At 34.9% G+C, this 22,270-nt stretch overlaps 1 protein-coding gene across 1 annotated transcript; it reads right to left on the reverse strand.

Moving 5' to 3' along the window:
- Positions 1-437: 437 nt before the first annotated feature.
- On the reverse strand, positions 438-21,830 carry LOC149796417 (baculoviral IAP repeat-containing protein 3-like). Its single transcript, XM_089961080.1, has 2 exons — positions 21,715-21,830; positions 438-12,566 (listed from the first exon to the last, which is right to left on the reverse strand). Exons 1-2 carry the CDS (start codon positions 21,806-21,808, stop codon positions 12,049-12,051), a joined length of 612 nt encoding a protein of 203 aa, XP_089817206.1. The 5' UTR covers positions 21,809-21,830; the 3' UTR covers positions 438-12,048.
- Between the last annotated feature and the right edge of the window lie 440 nt (positions 21,831-22,270).

Consider the following 22,270-nt stretch of genomic DNA (forward strand, 5'->3'; position numbering starts at 1 on the left):
TCACTGAATCATTTCATGGTACAAACAGAATTTTTTCGCAATTATGATGCTTTAATAATCTGACTTCTTGCAGATGTAATAATATCTATAAGCTTACATGATAAATATACTTGTACAAATAACTTTTGTGTTTAAGCTGGAACAATAAGTCTTCTTTAAAATAAATGAAAACCTTTTCAAAAAGAAAAACTCACTGAATGTTATATAATGTCTCAAGATCTAACTAAGTCAGATATAGTTATCAATACATCTTTACTAACTTGCATAATTTTTAACAGATCATCTCTTTTGCATAAGGACTATTGAAAAGCTGGTAAATATGATCATATGCAATTGTGTACACCATTACTGACAATATTACTAAAAAGCTGAAATAGAACACGTGTAATAAGATGAACTGGGTTGGGGTCAGATTACAATGAAAACACTAAGATTGATAAATGAAAATACGATGTTTATTTATAGATGATTTAAGATAGAAAAAATCATACCCCAAACTCGTGCACTTAAATTCCAGGACTGGATTTTTAACACCATGATGCGCACTGAGTTAAATAACTGAATGATAACTGAAACAATATAATGAAAAATGATGCAGTCACTAACTGGAACGAATTGTAATATGTAATATAAAACAAACAGTCAACAATAACAAATCAAATGAAATTAAACAAACAATTAAGCACAAAAAGAAATAATAATTGATCACTCAACCAATGATATGTGAATTTCAAAACAATAATATGATTTTACTCAAACAGTGATAACTGGTTTTATAACCACAAGGTAATTTCAGCCCCACCACTCTGCCGGTCTGTCAAGGGGCCACCACAAATGGTCCACCCCTCAGTCTGCCTAAGGATTCATAGAACCTCCTGTTCCCTGCAGACCCATTGGTCCTGAAGCTTTGGTACCTCACCTTGAGATAACCACTATCATTTTCAGGGCCAACATCACCACCGACAGCAGCATACCAGCTATATACCAACCCAAATTAGCACCACATATAAAACAACACCTTCAGTACAGTGCAGACACAAAGATACAGCATAGCTGTGTCCCTATTGCTCTATCACTCCTTCACTCCTTTTGGCCTTTACCCCTTTTCAGCTCTACAGCTGCATATATTGAGCCATAAAGTGGACCGCTTACTGACAAGACTTTCTGAGATGTGAAATTTGAATATACCATATGCTTATGTGTACACTGGCTATGTTGCAATGCATGGCCTGTGCGTTCAAAGTAAATTGGTTTTCCCGTCATAAGCACATCGGTCGTGCAGCATGGAGTGAACTGAACTCACTACATCAACATAATGTATGATATAGATAAACCACCTTCAACCCTCAGGTAGAGCTGTACACAGAAACAAAACCTGATTATATTTTATTCCAAATAATCATAAGCAATAAATATACACAATTCCATGACATGATACATGTATATCTTTGTTAAGTATTGCAAAAATCAAATGCATGCAAAATAACTAACTTACATGTATTGATATGTACATAGTATTACATCTAATACTTAAAGGCCTCACTACACTACCCCAAGATGCTTCTAAACTTTGTGGTACTAAATGATGTCATGGTTGAGAGAATCTGTCATTTTTTATGCAGTATTCTGAAGCATCAGAGGACTCAATAAACATAAAGAATAAAACTATATCTGTAAAAATTCAAAATTTTGTTTATAAAATGCTAAATTAATAAAATCAAATTGCACAAGACCTGTTTGCATTAAAACTTTAAATGATGTCTGAAATAATGCATGTCTAAATCACTTTCTCTTAACTCTGTTCCATGATCTGTTTCTTGATAACTTTGACATATATACAAACTGCCTACACAAAAAATATTCAAACATGCAAAACAAGATGTTGATAAAACACACTGCATATATAAAAAGGTATGAACTATTTACAAGCACTGTCTAATGATTCAATGACTCCTGGATGGAATTTATTTCATAATACATATACAGGAGGAATTTACATCCCTGTCAAGGACTCCAAGCTTTCACCTTGCTTGTTTATTATGATCACTAGTCTTAAGTTGACAGAATCAATGGTGACTTTTCTCACTTTGCTATGGCATTATTGACCCAAGATTTTAAGTACATTATTATAAAACCACAGTGGTTAAAGAAGCTGCAGAGGAGGCGAACAGACCTTTTTGCTGAAACGTAACTTTGAAAACTAAAACCTCATACAAAAAAAAATAAAAAAAGTCTTTCACTAATGAGAGAAATTCTCCCACTTTTCTCTAATTAAGTCACTTTATTGTTATCAAAATATAATTTTTTTGTTTACCTGCCTGACGTCTTATTTAGGTCGTGCCTCCTCTGCTGCTATAATTAGATTATTATTTATATATCAATAATGGCACCTGGTGCTGAATCTTATACAGCTAGATTCGCTAGAGAAAGATTAGAAGCAATCATAAAGTTTTTGCCTGTTTGTGATTCTCTTAGACAAAAACTTCAAGAACGTCAAGAAGCACAAGTTGAATTTACAGAGGATACATAAAAATTATTCAAACCTGTTACAAAAGTTACTGAAAGAGTTGTAGAAGTTACTGAAGGTCTTCGTCCAATGTTAAAACAGACTGCTAAAGATACTAAGAAAACAAAAAAGCTTTTACAAACATTTCCAGCTGATATAGCTGCTGCTCAGCCACCCTTTGCAGATGAAGAAATACTTGAAGGTATTAGTGAAATAAAAAACGATCTTGCATCCAAACCTAAAGGAAAGAAAATGTTGAATTAACTATAACAAATTAGAAAAGGTGTTATTAAAGAACTTAAAGAGAAAGATTTTCCACGTGTTCCACTTGATAGTTATTTTTGAAGGTCTGAACTTTTAGAACCTGAGCATGCTAACATAAATAAAGATAGTTATTTTAAATGGTTATATCGTTTGTATTATATTTTATTATGACAAGCCCATGGTCAAAAGTAATGACAAAGTATATGATGAGTATGTTAAAGAAATAAATAGGTTTTGGGAGTTTCGACTTTAACAACAAGAATCTTCCTATCACCTTCCTCTACCACAGCAACAAATAGAACGACAACAAAAACAACCACAATATTTACGAATTACTCGGTCACAAAAACAAAAACTACAACCTCCTCACCACATCAGGCAACGTGGTGAGTGCCGTTTTGCACTCTCCCCGGGGTTTCATATGGGGGTGTACATGAAATTGAAAGGCATAGACAACCTTCTGAATATTCTAAAATTTCGTTTCGTTTAGAAGATTCGCTGGAGGAATGTTTATGAAAGAATTTGTGACGCCCCCAAAAATAAATCATAGCGTGATGTGAGTTCTAAATCTCACTGAATGGTACCCCACAAGGACATTCAGAAAGAATGTCGGCCAAATGGAAAAGCCTCATGGGATGCCGAAAAGGCCATAAGAAGGTCTCAAAAAAGGCCCCAATCGAAGGTACAAAGTCCAATGATGGAACCCCATGAATGATAACCGCTCACCATGCTATGGTTTATTTTTTGTTTAAAATACAATTTAAATATATAAAATATATATAATAAAATGAATTTTGAAAATATTAATGCTATTATTTCTGCAATAAAAAATAAAAAAATGATGGTATAAATATTCAACTTGATCCTGAAAAGATCATTTCTGATTTTGAATCATTACAAATCGTAAATTTCAGGGTGGATACGCACTATCATGTGAATATTGATTAATGAAAAATATACACGAAATCATGTTACAATCAACAGTGAAAGATATAGAAGTAGAAAAATTTGTACCTCTTTCTATCGCGATTGATAATATTAGATCAAAATTATCTGATGAATATGAAACAAAAAGATTATAAATACACGCGAGACAACTGAAAAAAATATATATCAGATATTGAAAGTGAAAACAACTGTTTATGAAAATGATTCTAGTAACAACGTCACTAGTGAGAGTGATTAGTGAGAATCAGTAAAATAATATTTTGTTTGTGTTTTTTTTACTTTTTCAAATATACTAACTAGAAAATATTTTTATTTTAAAAAATTCAGAACTAGACAATATTTTTTTGAAGTAGATCGAGTTTAATGCAGGAATGTGCATAATTTAAAATCTGATCTCTATTACATGTGATCACAGAAATATGTTCTCGCCGCAGTTAATCTAATTGTTCCTGTGTCAATAAAAAGTCTTCGTTACCGTATTCATCAATAACTACGTCAACACTAAATTGTTCTGTGTTTACTGGATATTGTGTCATTATTGTTTTGATGGCATTTGATTGCGTATGAAAACCCTCACATGTTGGTACATTATACATTTTTTCATTAATTGAAAAATATTTTACATAAAAATAAAATTAGAAAAAATATTTTTATCATTACTTATGAAATATTACGAAATTTTGTTGTTTTTCAGGAAAATTAGTCAAAATTCATGTTTTTTTAAAAAATACCTAATTTAGTCGTTTTTTATCAAGAAAAGTCGTCAAAATCTGCAAAAATTAATCAAAAAACATCATTTTGGTTTATGTTTCATCCAAAAATTCTAAAAACAATTAGAAAAAGGGGTGCTGTGGTTTAAACCCTTCAACAATGAGAAATCTGACAGCTTTTCCTTGACAATTTTACACATAAAAAAATAATTTTGTCATCAGAATAAATAAATCTGGTTTCACACTGAGGTTGAAAATTGTTAAGATTTGACATATATATTTATATTAAGAAATTCTCCACGTAGGTCAATCAAATGTCCAGATTGGTCAGTAAGTTTGAAATTTATTCTTGATAATAACGGATTAATAGATCATAGATAAACAGGATTTATGTTCTTGTACTTGCGGAGTGAATGTATATAAAATATATCCTTGTTGTGCTTGATTTGATTTTTCCAGATCTATTTGAAAATTGCCATCAATTACATCACAAACAAGGTTAACTGCGATTATTGAAGTTATATTAATGATTCCTGGTGAAATATGACGGCCTTCAATGTATGGATTATTATGTCTTAGAATACCTGGAGGAGGGACTATTTTTCTGCATGATTAGAGTATTTTCGGAAAATTCTCGTTGGTAATTGTTGTTGTAGTTGAAATACATATTGTTACAACTACTGGTGCCATAATTATTACTGTTGATAATAACACACCGGTTCCAGCAACAAAAGAAAACACTGAATAAACAATTATATCAGCAATAACTACACATCTGCGATATTTCTTTATTTTTAAAGTGTATTGTTCAATGGTATTTATTCATTTTGTATGCCATTCACATGCTTGATTATACCTAAAGTTTTGAACGTCGATTGAAGTGCTCATTATATTTTACTTAGTAACCAACTGAGGTGTTTCAGCAACGAATTCCAGACACCACCAGTAAGATGTTGCGGTTAATTTCTTATCCGCTGCTTACAGCATGAATGTTTCTTCATCTCCTTTATTTAGTATGATAGATGCAACTCCAGAAAAATTATCGGTTGAATAACGCTAGGTATATGTAGTAAATATCTTAAATTTTGCACACAGACAGCCTGTACACACCAGTATGTTTGATTGTGTTATTTTGCAGTGACCATGTTGAGAATCCCAATGATATTGTGGTGTATACTATGCTGGAAATCTGCCCATGGGATATTTTAATTAGATTAATTTTTTAATAATCTCAGGAATCCCACTTATGACATCTTCTAGTTTCTTTCTAATTGTTTCAATTTCTGATATAGCTGTTTTAATATCGATGAGTCTTACATCGGCAGTCAACGGAATGCCAAAGAAATCATCTGCTACTTTATTGAGCTTTTGAAAATTTCTGCGAGTATTTAAAAACATATTTACCTGAACATCATACTCTGATCGTAGTGTGAATAATTTAGTATCTACTGTGTCTACATATATTTTTTGTCGCGGCATCTTCATTAGTTGTTGGATGCTTTAAAACAATTATTTTATTTCCATTCATGCTGAGTGTGCCCGTCATTGTATCAACGGTGTTCCGCAAACGATTAGCAACACTTCTTGCAATTTCATTTCTAATAGTTGCGAATGATATATTTGAGTCTCTGATTCTACCACCGTCAGTAAATACTGGAATGTTATCTGTAGTAGCACCAAGAACTCTACAAATTATATCATTCCATTTGATGTTGCTCGTTTTAAAACACCGTATTTATTCTGAAAAATAACTTATCTCGGTCAACACCAGTAAGGTTCATAACATCAGCAAGTTCATCTTTAGTCGCGTAATTTGACAAATCAATATCATCTTATTTATATATTATTAACTTTCCTGTTCTATAGATGATAATAATCAAACAATCAACAAAGATTTTGTTAAAGCTATTTAAAATGCCATTCTACAATAACAGATTGATATATTTTGAACTCCCCTTCAATCACTAATTGCTCATTCCTGGAGGCTGATGGAGTTTGTTGGTACTCCAATTGCCCTTCTTTATTCCATACAAGAATGAGTAAGAAAAGTTTATTTTTCTTCATCTTTAATCCAGTGTTTATAGGAAATTGGGCTCATTAACATTTAAATAAAAATACAGCCATTAAAGGGAAATCATAAATGAATTTGCAATCAATCATTTCAGAAAACAAAATAATTGACAAAGAAATAAAATCAAAATTAAAAAGTTTCTCATGAGTCAAAGGATCCAAGTTACTTCCCTTGGAATTTTTGCTACAAATTTTGAAAAAATCGCTGTCACTAAAAGCAAGCAAAATTCTTAAATTCTTACCATATATGTGCATATTCAACTGCTACAATTTATTTTTAAAGTTTCATCTAAATATGAATTCTTTTGGTAAAGAGTTCTCTACTTCAAGAGAAACCACAAGTATCTGAAACTCTTAAGATTCAGCTTTGTAATCAGAACATTTAATTCTGCAGGTAAACTTGCCATGTTATTACTAAGTGAGATAGGTCTTGTTCGTATAAGTGAATCAGATCTATATAAATGAGCCCAAATAATGAATTTTTGCATTATCTCATGCATAATCTTGTGAAAAACAATCATGTTTGTTGATAAATTGCGAAAAGAAATTTAAGTTTCCTTACAAGGATGCAGTTTACACCACAGCTAGCTTTCATCTTTCATTGTTTGTCCATCAACAATAGGTACAATTATATTTAATCTCAAAAACTACTAAACCAATTAGAAACACATTTTACATACAGCATTTTGGTATTAACACCTTTCAACTGTGCCATTTTTGAAAAATATAATTCTCCAAGCAACTTTTCCTAAAACAATCTTCTGAACACAATTTGGCCAAACTTTCAAAAAAGATATATGGCAGCAGTCACAAAAAACCCATACTGTTGTCAAGCAATTACTAAAATTACTGTAAAACTATATTCTGAATGTGACCAACTTTAACAGCACAATGGTATCAAGGCCTTTCTTTGTACAAATTGTGCCAGAGAGCTGCAGTATAATCTTGGCTTCATAATTCAAGGGTTGCAGGTTTGATACCTGCCATGTCAGTTTGGATCAGCTACTTCAGTATTTGCTTTGGAAAGCAAACTTTGTAAGAAAATTGTGTTTCTCCAAACATACTAGATTACATTAACATTAGGGATATAAGCGTGCAATACATAAATGACTTGGGGAATGTGGTGAGTACTGCTGCAGAAGGAGACAAAAATGGCCACAGAATCCAGCCATAAAAAATCATAAAGAATAGGGCAATAATCCTTACCAATTACCTCCTCTTGATGCTGCTAGATGTTGCTAGTTTTAAGCTGAGCAATGGATCACTGAGTATGCTCACATGGTGGGGATGTGGGAGGGTGCTAAGTAATATAACTGGGTAAGTATTTTCAGAGAAACTCAATATAATTAGAAAATCTGCTTTCTCCTTCAACTACATTCCACATTAAAATTTGGAGAATAGGTAATATGAGGAGGGAATGCTAAGCATCCTACCTATACCTTAGGCATCCTTCAAGGGTAGAAGGCTGAATGAAGGAAGACAACCCACTGTCATCACTTGAACTCAGCACAGCCGACAGTCATGTAGCCCATGACAATCACAAAATAGTTAAGAGAGTTACTGAACTCTATTTACCAACAAAAAAGTGGGTGATCCCAGAGAAAGTGCTAGGAATGCCCATAATGAAGGTTGTGTTGATGTTAGCAAGGCCTGGTAGGTGGTCAGGGTGGCAAGTCAACAACGGGAGTTTGGTGGTTTAGGGTGTGAAAGCCCCCATAAGGTTCCCTCCTAAACTGAGAGGATGCTGTCACCTGATACTGGATTGGAGTCATGCCTGTCCAGAGAAAAATCAATTGTCTCGCTGATGCTGATGGACTCTCCTTTAAGCTAGAGACTGATTGGGACTACAGGGTTACTGAGGCTGAGCTGTAAGTTGGAGTGGCAGTTGTTGGGCTGCCTATCTCTGCACTTCCTCTATCATGCTTCCCAAGAGCAGGGGTGACCCAAAAGGTGTTGTTGTCAGGGTGTCATGTGATTTTAAAGTTGCTGTTTGTAAACAACCATCTCATCACACTAGGTCAATATTAGCAGAAAAAGTCAGGGCTCTCCCAATGGAATGGTGGGCTGCTCTGTTAATGACTCTGGGATCTAGGCTGTGGACACTGATGCATGCACATTACCTAATTTCTCTGCAACCCAAAAAATCACTAATGATGCGAGATCCAACATCTATGAAGTGGTGACGTTTCAAACCAGCTCTAATGTTAAGTGGAAAACCTTTTTGTGCACATTATGGATAGAAGGGGAGCTATACTGATGGCCACAAAAAGCTTATCAAGGGCTGGAAGTTTATCAAATGGATTCTTGGAAGGTCTTTGAACAATTTTGACTGAACAACAGGGAAAGCTTAAAACTAGAGACACTTGGCAGCATCAAGGGGAGGCCATGAGTAAGGGTTATTGCCCTTTCTCTATATGTTACAGATGGAAAATAAGTTTCTGTATTTCTGGAAGGCTGGATTTAGGAGGTAGTAAGTTCACATCTCCAATGTTAATGTGACTGGGTTACTATTTGAAGGAGAAATACAAATAGCTTCCATTTTCTCAGCATTATATAGTCAATAATGTGTTAAAAGTGCCATTAATGCCAACAAAACAATATAAAAATTATGCCGATACACCTTAAAGACAATATCAGAAATTCATAAAAATGTCTCTTAAGCACTCGGAACAAAATTAAAAGAAAATTTATTAAAGAACATTCTGGCATCAAGACCTTTTAATTTATAAAAATTATGTCATCAATTATCAAATATAGCAGCCATTACAAAAAAGATCAAATACCTTTTATCAACTGACTTCTACATAAGTTAACCAAATATAACAATGTATCCTGGCACTGAAATCTCTTGGATGTGTACAAATGATGACTAATTTCTATCAAACATGGTGTTCAATACTAAAACTATGGTATACCTTGAAAAGACTTTATCGCCAAAACTAATAAATAGAATCTGACCAAATTTGCCAGAATCATCCTACTGATCCAGATTACTTGATAAACTGCTGATGTATCAGACTTTTAGGCCAATGTCAGCAAAACGAGCCAACTATCTCAGGACCAATTTGGCTGCTTGTAATATATACAAGTATTTTATCTGAATGAAAATATTACTTAGCTTACATCTGCATTAAATACATTATTTCAAGGGTAACAATATTCCAACTGACATTCACATGAAATGATTCTAATCTATGTCATTAATAAGATTATGCAATTTTTCCAATAAATAATGTGAACAGTGATGTCTAAAAGTGTTGGAAAAAATCTTGATAATTTGGTAGGTAACACAGATAAACAAATATTTAAACTCACTGTATGCGCAGTTTCATCTACTGGATTTAACAACTTTTTCATAAACCTTTCCCTAAATATAACAGTGTTATATCAAAGTTCTAACACATCATATGTTGTATGAACCAGAAGGATTATGCAGTTAATTGCAAACTTCATTAAAATATTGCAGGATAAAGGTTGGGCCAACTGACAAAAATATTCAAAGGCTAATTTATGGTTTGTTTTTGTATGGTTTAATAACATTCTTCTGCATATGATAGGCACAAATTAGTGGTTGGCATATTTGGTGGAGGAACCCAGGAAGACTCCGACCCATGGCAAGCTTTTTTACATACCCCACACTGGTGACAAATCTTTGCTTTTATCTTCAAATGAATAAGTGATGAAAGAAATAAATCAATACAACAGATTTTTGAAAATCGAATATATAATTTTCAAATGAATGATTTATCACCAAAAAAACAATTTTATCAATTTATTAAGAAAGGATTTACTTGTTATCTTCAAAACTGCTGAATTTGATTAACTAAACTATTACTATGGCAGCTTTACAATTCCTATCTAGTAGTATGATTTTTATATTTTAACTTGACATTTACTCTTCACCCTGCATGCCCACCCCCAATCATATATTGCAGGTTGATAAAATCAGAGACACCAATAAGAGGTTTTGTTCTTTTGGACTTGTTCACCAATCAAACCACAACTTTCAAATTTCTGAAAGTAATGCACATCATTTGGAATATATAATTACAAACTAGAACTCTCTCTAACACAGTATATGGTTCTGACATCCTGTTGCTACACAAGATCTGGCAGTTACAGGTCACCTGAGTTCAGCTCCAGGCTCCACACTCAGTTGTAACCCTATATGCCTTATGATAACATTAGCGTGAGAAACTAGTGTGCATGTTTTCTCTATCTGAGTCAGTTGTAATCTAGCCATTAAAGTAGTCAGACCAAACCTTTGCTTTGTATTATTCAGCAAAACATAACACACACCAATCTGATTAAAATCAGATCTCAGCAGTCCTACATGATGATCTGACAGACACCAATAAGACAATAAGAGGCCTTGTTCTGCTGGCCTTGTTCACCAATCAAATCACAACTTTCAAATTTCTGGAAGTGATGCAAGTCATTCGGAATATATAATTATTAATGATAACCTCTTTAACACAAACTTGCAATGCTTTATCAGATAGAGTACTAAATATGAGTGGACTGGAAATACCAAAGGTCACCAAAACATGGAGATCTGATTTTATTCAGATTGCATATGCACATGCATTGGATAGGAAAATTCTAATTCCAAGTATGTGATTTGCCTATCCCATACTAATTCATATGATGGATTCTTTACATCATTCATTGCTAGGAGATAGTGTTAAAACATGATGACATATCATTTGTACAGAAAGTTTCTAAAGTTTTGATGCCATTGTAAATAGGATAAATAGTTTAATGTACAGCAAATATTACCATTTATAAACCAGCAATTTTGTTCAATATTAACTCAATAAGAAACATTTATAAAATCATAGGCATAATGAAGCCATCATCAATGTCAATAAATGCACTTGTATGTGATAGGTGTATTACATATGCTGTTCTTACATGGGTGTTATGTATCACACATTTGGGAATGAGACAAAAATTATCCATAAATCATTCTAAATTATAAATGAATCACTGCAAATTATTTAATTTCAAAATTAGGTCAAATATGACTAATTTATATTGATTTGAATGAAACCAGATTTATTAAATTGTTACATTTATCAGAATAATAATTATTTTCAAAAAGCATGATGTAATTCCCTATGCTTACTTATCTACCAATCATTGTTTTCTCTTCCTGCAAGAGACCTGGAAATGTGCTTGTCCAAACAATGAGTTTATGAGAAATACTCAAAAACTTAGAAAGGGGAGAAAAAGTGAAATTGTAAACAGATGGGTCAAACATAATATGTGGTAAATTTCTTAATACACCTATTCCTCGATAACGTGCACACAATGGGGTCCACAAACATAGACCTCACTATAAGTGAGGCGCGAGTTACTGAGGGACCTCCAAAAATTGAAAAAAATCGTTTTGACATCGAGAAAAAAATGGGGGGGGTAGGAGTGGCGTTAGGGAACTGGGCTGTTTATGGACTGAATCCTCATTTTACAATCACATCGATAATAATTTTTAATAATGCGCTTTTTCTAATGAAGTTGTTCATTATTCTGTTTAAAAAACATTTATTTTCAAAATGGTAGCCAGTCCAGTGTGCGATTGACTTCTGGTGACTGGTCATTTACAACACCTCCCCTTTCAAATACGTTACTTGTATATCTCAAAAGCTCTCTGAATACATGAGATACTGGCACATTTACATCCTCATTTCTTTGAAAGAAGCAACAATTGGGCGAAGCATTATGATGTATGGATAATGGATTATCATCATTAACCCAGTCATTTTTTGCAAACCCACACAAATAACATCTCACATAGTTGGATGATGTGTAATAAAATCCAGCTCTTGCAAGTTTGATACCAAAACAGTTGCCTGTGAAATTTGAAAATGTCCCTAATCTAATGAGTTCGTTGTTGAGATCAGGAACACTGTTAGGATGGTCTGTCTGAGGTGAAAATGGATTTGGCTCACCAACTGCAAAAACCATGGGTTGGAAGTTGTGCTGGAATGAAGAAGCATCCAGCTGCATTACCATTTCTTTCAAACTGACTTTTGTGTTGTATGGGAAGCAATCTTTCATCCCCATTCCTGGAACAAGAAAGAACAGTCTTCTAAAAATAATGCTGTCCTGATGCAAGTATATTTAGAATTGGGCATGTTACAAAGTTATGCATTCTTTTAAAAATATTCAAACATGTTGAAGAATCATAGTACCAATGCACTTCAAAAACCCAAAGCATGTTTGGTAGTGTGCAGTCCTTGTGTTGAAGAAACTACAGAAAACAGATCATTTTTGGGTAACCATTGTACGTGTCTGAATAGCAAATTGCATCCAACATCTTGAGGTGATGTACAAACAGGTTGAATCCCACTTTAACATAGGTGCTTGAGCTTTTTCAAATGTGGGATTTTTTTGTGACATCCATTTTATTGATTATGTTGAGCAGTAAATCAACATAAAATACAAAAGACAATGTTATATATGATTAGATTATATTTTAAATTCATTTCTAAGATAAGGTTAAAGGATTATTGTTACACTGATTGTGCCTCATTCTTTTAGGGAAGAGCTTAGCAGCTTACTTATTAGTTTGTTCTTTCAGCTGTGTGGAGCAGATGAAAAATATTTCACAGATAAATTTATATTGATTCATCCTCCACTTCCAGGATATAAATCATTTAAATGACCAATGTCTGATCTGATATAATGAAAAAAGGCACTTTCTTTGTACCAACCTCCTATATTTCCATGCACAAATCATTCAAATGACAAATGTTTGCTCTGATGCAACGAAAAAAGACACTTTCTTTGTGTCTACAGCCAATTTTCTAACACAGTAGGGAATATATTTTTTATCTTTTGTATGATGGGAGAACAACAAAGAATGAATACAGTGCAAAGGGTTCAAGTGGAAATATCCACATTCACCTCAGTTTTGTGATACTCAAAGCTAGTAAAAAGATAAACTTATTGTGCGAAGGAGAAGGTATCAACATCAGATCTAGTACAGGGTAATTCTGATAGCACTCTGTATAACACCAAGCACCTACAAAAGATAACTTTGGAATTTAATTTTTAAAATTTCTGATGCACAAACGTTAAATTGCATTTCATCTTCTTTTGTAAGTCACAGGCAACCAAGTATCTCATGATCTCAGAACTAGCAATTGTATGGTGGTACAGTAAAAGAATGAAGGTTGCTGATTAGATGACATACCTATCTATATAAACAGCATGTGTTTCACAAGAAGAATAAAATATTTGCATGGTTCTTCTTCCACCAGTTATACAGGATGCCATATATAGTCTGTCTTACACTGAGAAATGGTGTTAAACCCAAAACAAAAAACAACAACACAGCATCTGTATCAATTTCTCAAAATATTCCATACTCATTAATTTGTGAATAATTTTAACATCTTGCATAAAACTGATAAATTTTAAAGACGAACAAAGAGCAATCTAAAACCATTTTCATTTTATCACTACTGCTGCATTGGTTACTACTGCGTGAAAATGGTAAAATCTCACCAGACTGGATTTTTATAATGTGTGGACCTGAGTCTCAGACTCAACCAATGTGGGAGACTTGCTCCCCTAGTCTTCTGTGTTTGCATTCATAGTGATAATGATTTTCGGAGGTTATATTTGCAGAGGTATCCCAACACTAGTCCAGTGTGGTTTCCATCCTTTGAGATGCAACCTCGTATTTTGCAAATTGTGAAAGCTGGTCCAATGGTCAAAGGTTTGGTTTCCATTTGGATCACAGCATCAATGTTATAGAAGCCCAAGAAAACAACAAAAGGCTAAGGTGTCCACTGTGGCTTTGAGCAAAACTTGGCAGGTGAAGGAATGCTCCTAGACTAGCAAATGGATTGCTCCATGCAGACAAGGTATCTTCCATTGCATGAACTCAATTCTCATTCCTAGGGTAAACATTCTTGTACTTGAACATTGATTCCAAACCTAGTCGACTGAGTTCTTGAAAGTGTACAAGGTCGGAGATTTCCTGTTCACAAGGAAATTGAGAATTAAAAAGGAGGGTAACAAGTGAAATCATGTATTGCTCCAAACTATAACTGACCTTCTGCTTTGTAACCTGCTAATCACAAAACTTTTCAAAGCCATGTAAGTCGGGATTTGCTTTTTGCAAGTCCACAGTGATTGTGCAGTCCCCACAATGAATAGCATTAGAACCCAATGTTGCATTCCATTGCAAAGCCAAGAGCATAACAGAGTTGACTGAATGTGCTAAGGCTGAAGACCAAGTTATAGGTCCTGCTTTGTGGTTTTCGACGGTTGGAAATTTGGTAGGACTGCTTTACAGTACATTGTGTTCTAGGGACATTCCCGCAACATTTTTTTTGGTTGCCTTTCAAATCCCTCCACTGCAGCCGAGACTATGAGTTATGGAAAGAAAGCATACTGGGTGTCTGGATGCAAATTCTGTCAACCTGCTCATTAAAGAAGAGATTACATGATGAAGGTTGTGAGTATAGCATGGCTAATGATGGTCATTAAGAAAGGCGGTGGCAGCATTGCATCTCATTCCACCTGTTGTAAGTTCATAGCTACTGTTACAGCCATACAAACAGTATGTTGGGCCACCCTTTTATAACATGCTACCATGTATTCCATTGAGATCTGGGGTGGGAGAAGGTAATCTATGTTCTGCCTGTTGAAGATAGCCATTGATATTAGATTCCATGTTGATCTCACTGTCACGATTTTACAAATCAACTCCAAATGGAGAACAGAGAAGGCATATGTGAGAAAAAACATCTGTAGACACATGGAACTTGTATGTGACAATGTAAGAAGTCCCAAAATATTAGTAATTTGTCAGATTGTGGAAGCAACAATAGTATATTCTTCCACAGACAATGATCACCTGATGTTGGAACTGTAGACCTGGTAGCTGATGGAAAGAGGACAGAACTCTGATAAGAGTGGGTGGAAAACTTCTTAGTCCAACCCTGTAAAGCAGAATTTCACTCATCGTAGTAAGATCTATTAACATAAGAGAGAATTTTCGGGTTAGCTTTTGTTGGTTTTGGATTAAGGTAGTGAAGCCAATGTCTCTTGTGCTACCTGGAAAGCAGTTGGAGAAGAATGTCAAGGATGGTGGCTCACTACACTTGCAGCATGTTAGGAATAAATCCCTTCCTTTATAAGGTGTTGCTAAGTAAAGGCTTCCTCTGAGTGGCAGAGTTTTGAGGGTGAGTGAAGAGACATTTCTTAGGAACTGAAGCACCAAAAAGGACATCATACACCAGAAGTGACTAGAGGTAATATGTGAGTTAGATTGATCCATGAGTGCCTTCATAAAGAGAACATCGTCCACAAGTGCTTGGCAGCACTATGCAGGTTAAACTGATCCATGGGAATGCCTGTATAGACTGTGTTGTACACAGGAAATGCTTCGCTGTACTGCTTTATGAATCTAGGGTATCTGTGCAGAGTTACCTACTATGATAAATACCTGTAAAGTGGCTCGTACAGGTAGAGAAATATAGCACTACTATTAATATTTACAAAATGGATGCTAATAATCAATTTTAGTCACAAGTAACCTGAGCCGATATAAGTAAAATCACTCAAGTATCTCTTACAGTAACTACATGTATGAAGTGGAAGCAGAATAATCAATTCTAGTAACAACTTACCTGTATGAAGGCTGATGCTTTGACTACCTATACAAGTAAAATCACTGAAGTGTCACTTACAGTAATTACAGGTATGAGCTGGATGCTATTGAGTAAACCATGTATAGAAAACTTACCTGTACTTATCCGACCATAGTGAAAGCTACATAGTAAAATAAAAAAAAATTCTATATTACACACAAAACCTGCACATAAAAAAGGAAATGGAGCAACATTATTGATCCTTATGAAGTAGATGCTACAATATCCACTATGAGACCATGATACCTGTAGGAAATTCTCAATGATGTTGTATACAGCTAAAATCAGTAAAGTGTCATATATCTATGAATTAGATGCTAAGACAAGATAATACAGAAACTTAACTGTATGCATCCTGACTAGGCAGAAATTACACAGCAACATTAAACAAGTTTTCCATACCACACCCATGACATACATTTATTAATATGGTTATAGCAATGTGAGGGGATGCTATCATGACCTGTGCAGGTATGTACCAACGGCACCTAAGAGTGTGAAGACCCCAAAATGGTAACATTAGTCAGGAAACTCTGTCGACAAAAATAAAAAGAACAAAAAAGTTGGAAATTTATGGATGGAGTACCCTTAACTTCAAAGATGAAACTCCAACTTAATTTCGGGTAGAAAACTTGCCAACTGCATGTATGGATTCTGTGACTGGCCATTCAGTCTGTAGAGAGTGTGCTACTCGCATGAGCAGAAATAGTAACCATTTCATGGGATTTCGTGCCAATCATGGTATCAGGGAGAGATCACTCTAACTGATACCTAGGTGGGCAGATAACTTTTAGCTTTTAGCTAAAAGTTTTAACCTGGGAGTGCTGGATTTGCGAGGAAGTAATAGTTCTCCTAAGACATTATGACTGGGTAACATATTGTGGAAAAGAAAAATATAAGCTGGGCTAGTGATCTATTAGAAGTTAAGTACTGCTGAATGGCTTGAACAGGGAAAATTGAGCATGCCACAATGTCTGAATGGGTCCTTTTTCAAAGCAAATCGGTACAACTGGATCCACAGGTCTGAGATTCATAGTACTGTGGCAGTACTGAGATATATAGTCCTGTGGCAGGATTAAAGTTGACAACAACTGTAAATCCTCAACAACAATTAAAACCGAACAATGCCAAAGTACAAGTAGTTTTCCCAATCGAATCACTTTAAGTACCAAACATCCCAGTGGTCAATTTGGCACACATATCCATCAAGAATGGAGTTGGAACTGGATACCAATACCACCTGATCCATGTCTGGGTTTGTTTCACTGCATCTATAAATGTCATGAGAATTGTATCCTCTGTCTGAATCCAAAGGATATTTGATACTGGCTCTGAAATGTTATGCCATACAAGACAAAAGTTTTATTTTGTGGTATATTTAAGCTGAAAGTGATGATAACAAGAACAATGAATTACATTCACATATCTTCTCTAATAATGGCACCCATAGTGTTTGAGCTTAAACAACTCAGAGTGAGGAATCAGTACAAATTCTGCCAACCTGTTTCACATGCTTACTGCTTATTACAGCTTAAATTCAAGTCCCACATGAAATCATTGGTGGTATTGAGAACCACATTGCTTCTGTGAGCTACTGGCACAATATGGGTGCTTTGTCTGCCTGTGGATGGGCTGTCATGAATTTTTACATCTGTAAACAAGACAAATCATCACATTTGACTATGAAATATCCAAATCCAACATGCTCAAAGTATGAAGTTTTAAAAACATTATCAAGGAATGTGTAAATGTTTCCTAAGGTATCATTTCTGGTCGACCACTTTAACAACTGTTTGCACCATGTAGCTACATAACCTTCAAGCTCAAAATTGACTGGCATGCGAGTACTATACATCAGACTGTTAATTACCCTGGCTGTAAATTTTCCAAGGTTATACTTGGAATTCTGAGCTAAAACCTTGGACATACAAGGTTTTTCCATGGTTTTCCAAGGAAAACCTAGGAAACCTTGGACAATGCTGATATTTTGTCCAAGGTTTTATAAGCAACCCATGGACATTAAAAAAAATAACTAGGACATAAGAACTTGGTCATTTCTTAACTTGGACCTAGCTTGGAAGTGTAGACTTATAAAATTTTTAGCTAGGAAATGGACTTTTAAGCTTGTAAGTCTTTACTCTAGATTCAATTGTTAGAAAATAACCTGCATAGAGCAATGCAGGGAACATAAGAAATAAGAAACCAGACTAGCATAGGCAATGTTATGACAGAGTAGCTTGACCTAATCTTGTGAGCCCTCACACGATTTCCATCGAGCTCAGCAAGATGCCATCTTGAGGACTCTGGTACTAATTCAACTCCAATAGTAAACATATGGAAACACTATCATATTCAAAATTCAATAACTTAAAATTTCTGGGTGCTGATGATGAGACCTATAATTCTCCATGCACATCTAACCTTGGTGCAAGCTTATGTGTGGAGAACACCATATGAGCCACGGCATTTTGTTTATCTATATGCGCATGAAACACATGTTATTGATTCTGCACCAAATGAATCAGGTGCTACTTTCATTATTGAGTACTCCTGAGTCAAGCCTGTAAAAATACTAAAATTGCAACAGTAGAAATTTGTGTATATTTTTTTTAAATTACATATAGGATAAGCTCTCAAAAGATATTTTTACTTAAATTTTAATTTTCATTATTAACCAATTATGGACCACCAAACCCGTAAATACTCTATTATTTGTTCACCCATTTCTAGACTGGTTCACAGTTCACAGTTCTTCCGTATAATTAGTACCATGTGTCCTTGATGTTGTTGTTGTTGTTGTTGTGGGGTTTAACGCCATTTTTCAGCACACGATAGGCTATGCATGGCGGCCAGTATTAATGGTGGAGGAAGAACCCGGGAAAACCCCGGGAAGAACCACCGACCCACGAGAAGCTACTGGCAAGCTTTCTCACATACCCACATTGGCAGAATCCTAGACTCGAACCCACGCAGACAGAGGTGAGATGGCAGTGATCCGTAACGGAGAGCGCTTTAGACCACTCGGCCACTCGGGGCCCCGTGTCCTTGATGTTTAACCTCAATGTTTGTTGCATTAGAGAGTAATCTCCAGATTAAAACGTCGTGAACTAAGAATCATTAGTGAAGAAAGTGAAAGAAGCAGAACACAAAAGAGTAACTGTGGATCTAACTTTAATGAAAAATGGAGAAAATAATTCCCCTGACTGAAATACAGCACATCCATTAGGATTCCCGGTGTGACTTGTGATCGCGTGATTGTGAAGACAGCAAAAGTGAATAATCCTTTCGTGGCAGGGTTTAAGAATTTTAAAAAATCTTCCCTCGTTCACCATAAGATATCTGGAGAAAACATTATAACCCAAGACATTCTTTCACAACAAAAAAAATCAGTAAACTTGCAGAGATAAGTGCGTTTATTTGGATTACACAGACAAGGGGTCATTGCAGATGTTTTTGCGGTTTTTAACTTTGCTGCAAGAAAAGATCATAAAGTTCAAGTGTAACTTATTAGAAGCTGAAAAAGTATGAGTCAGATGAAAATTTGTCAGTACATTTTTGACCCCCACATTTTTTATTTGACCCCCAGTTCTGACACCAAGGGTTTTTTTTAACCCTCAGCTTTACACCCCTGAGGGATACACTGTACATGGCAAGTTTATCTGTTGAGGAGGTATCTCTGAACTTCAATAGCTACTTCACCAATGGATTTCTTTTCTTCATATGCAATTGTAAATGAATTCTGCTACTTGACCCTGCTTGTCTTAGAAACAAAGATATTGTCTGTGCTTTGTTAAAGCCTCCTTTTGTTTATGAGACACACCCACCCCACCACCATGTGTATTTCTGTTGCACTGGTTTTAAAATAAGGGTAGCTAGATAGGTTTGGGGGTGGGGTAAAACCAATATATCATTATGATTATATATATATATATATTATATATATATATAATATATATATATATATATATATATATATATATATATATATATATATATATATATATATATATATATAATGGACTAAGCACTTCAAGTTCTGTCGATAATTTTAAAATTTTTATTTTTTTACTTTTACTCCAGGGAAAAAGTGCTAGGGTAGGCAACAAGTAAGGCTGGCTGACCGGAAACTATTTTTTCTGGCCTGATATGACACTTCCGTTCTGCGGTGATCAGAATCTGGGAGATAATCTGACCATATTTAAAAAAAACTTGAGTTAATGGAAGGACCCCATGCAATACTCATAGCAGATCCTAATCTACTAACTTTAAATTAAGAAAATATTAAGAAGTTGTGAAAAGTTCTAGAAAATATTTCTTTCGCATTCTTCCATTCATTGCAGAGCATGGAATTATCCAATCACAGCAGCCAATTCATCAATCAGTCTTGTACGTGCCATAATAATAAATTCGAAAGTGATCTGCTTAAAAATAACAGGTCTATGAAAACCTGCATTATAAGGAGTGGATTCATCAATCGCCATGAGCTTGTTTGCATTATTTATATGATAATCCTATTACCGGAAAAGCCTCCTAAATATTGTTCAGCTGAGAAAGGCAATCGAAGATTAGAAAGTAGGAGATTTGGTGTTCACAAGGTCGCCGAGTTTTAGGATTACAGAAGGAAGTATTGGAAGTATTGGGCAATGACCAAGAACAAGATGGATACATGGAGTAGCACAGACAATGCGAAAACACAATATGACACCAAGACAAGCCTCACACCTAGCTCTAGACTGGAAACTCACCCGACAACAATTTATGCCTAAAGTAGAATGACAAGTAAAACAATAATATCTCTGAACTTTCTAAGATAGATTTGTCATTGAAATGTGCTCTTATCATCTTATGCTACTGACTCAAAATCTTGAAAAAGTCAATTATACTTACACAATCAGAACAATATTCAGCTAAGCAGTGAAGGTAAATTACCACCTAAGTCACTGACCCAAAGCGAAACGGCCCAATTCTTGTAGTCTGAGATGTGTGAATGTAACACTGGTAGCACTCTGATGACCATCTTCCCAAAACCTAAATTAAATATTTGAGTCTCTGTGCACCCACTAATGCTGCAGCATCAATTCTGAGGGAGAGACAATTCTTTGCTACCACACCCTACAGTAAAATGAATTTGGAACACAGGTGAATTGAAATATGGTCTTGACTATAGTACAGAATGCTCTGTTAAGGACAAAGCAGCAGAGAGAACTCTAAACTAACCAAGTAACCTATGAAAAGCTGAGTGCAGCACAGTGGGGACAATTGTGCATGACACCATGTCGAAATGGATCCTTTTTCAAAGCAGACTGGTACAAATCACTCAATCCAGGTTTGGTCGATACACATGTCTGAGATACTGAGTCCTGTGGAAGGGTTAAAGTCAAACAATAACTGAACATTCTAGAATTATCTTTATCCGATATACTTAAATTGCACATGATGATAACAATCAACAATAAAGCACGGCCACATATCGTCTGTAATAATGGCAACAACACAGTATTGGAAGGTATTCCAATTAGAGTAAGGAATTGGTAGAAGGTTACCAGACCTGTTTCATGCACTAGCTGTGAAGTACTGCATGAAGTCCAGTTCCACTGGTCACATGGACTAGTACAGATGAAAAAATTACTTCTGAGCTCCATGGGAATACTTTGGGTACTTCGTCTGCCAGTGGAGCGACTCCCACAATGTTGGACATCTGTAAACAAGACAAAGCATCAGATAATGTTTGCTTTTCCTAGAACATGTTGAGTTTGTAAATAAAGTGATTATTTGTTGCAGTCCATCTTTAAGAATGCATTAAGTCAATAATGGATCTACCCTTATTAATAATATCAGAAACACTACAGCATCTTCGTTTAGCTAGGAAACCTCAGAGTATTGCTTACAAAAAACCTTGGAAGTCCGAGGTCAACCTTGGACATTTCAGAATAAAACCCTTGGACAATGGTATACAAAATTTTTTGTCCTTGGACTATTACCTCAGAAAGTCAGTAACCAATACTCCGAGGTTTTTCCTAGGAATATTTATCCAAGGTTTCCTAGCAAACCTCAGAATATGTACAGCCGGAACAGTATGCGCACTTAACTCCATGTACTACAAT

The sequence above is a fragment of the Sinohyriopsis cumingii genome, chromosome 6 (assembly GCF_028554795.1).
Source record: "Sinohyriopsis cumingii isolate HCF-2022 chromosome 6, ASM2855479v2, whole genome shotgun sequence".
NCBI lineage: Eukaryota > Metazoa > Mollusca > Bivalvia > Unionida > Unionidae > Sinohyriopsis > Sinohyriopsis cumingii.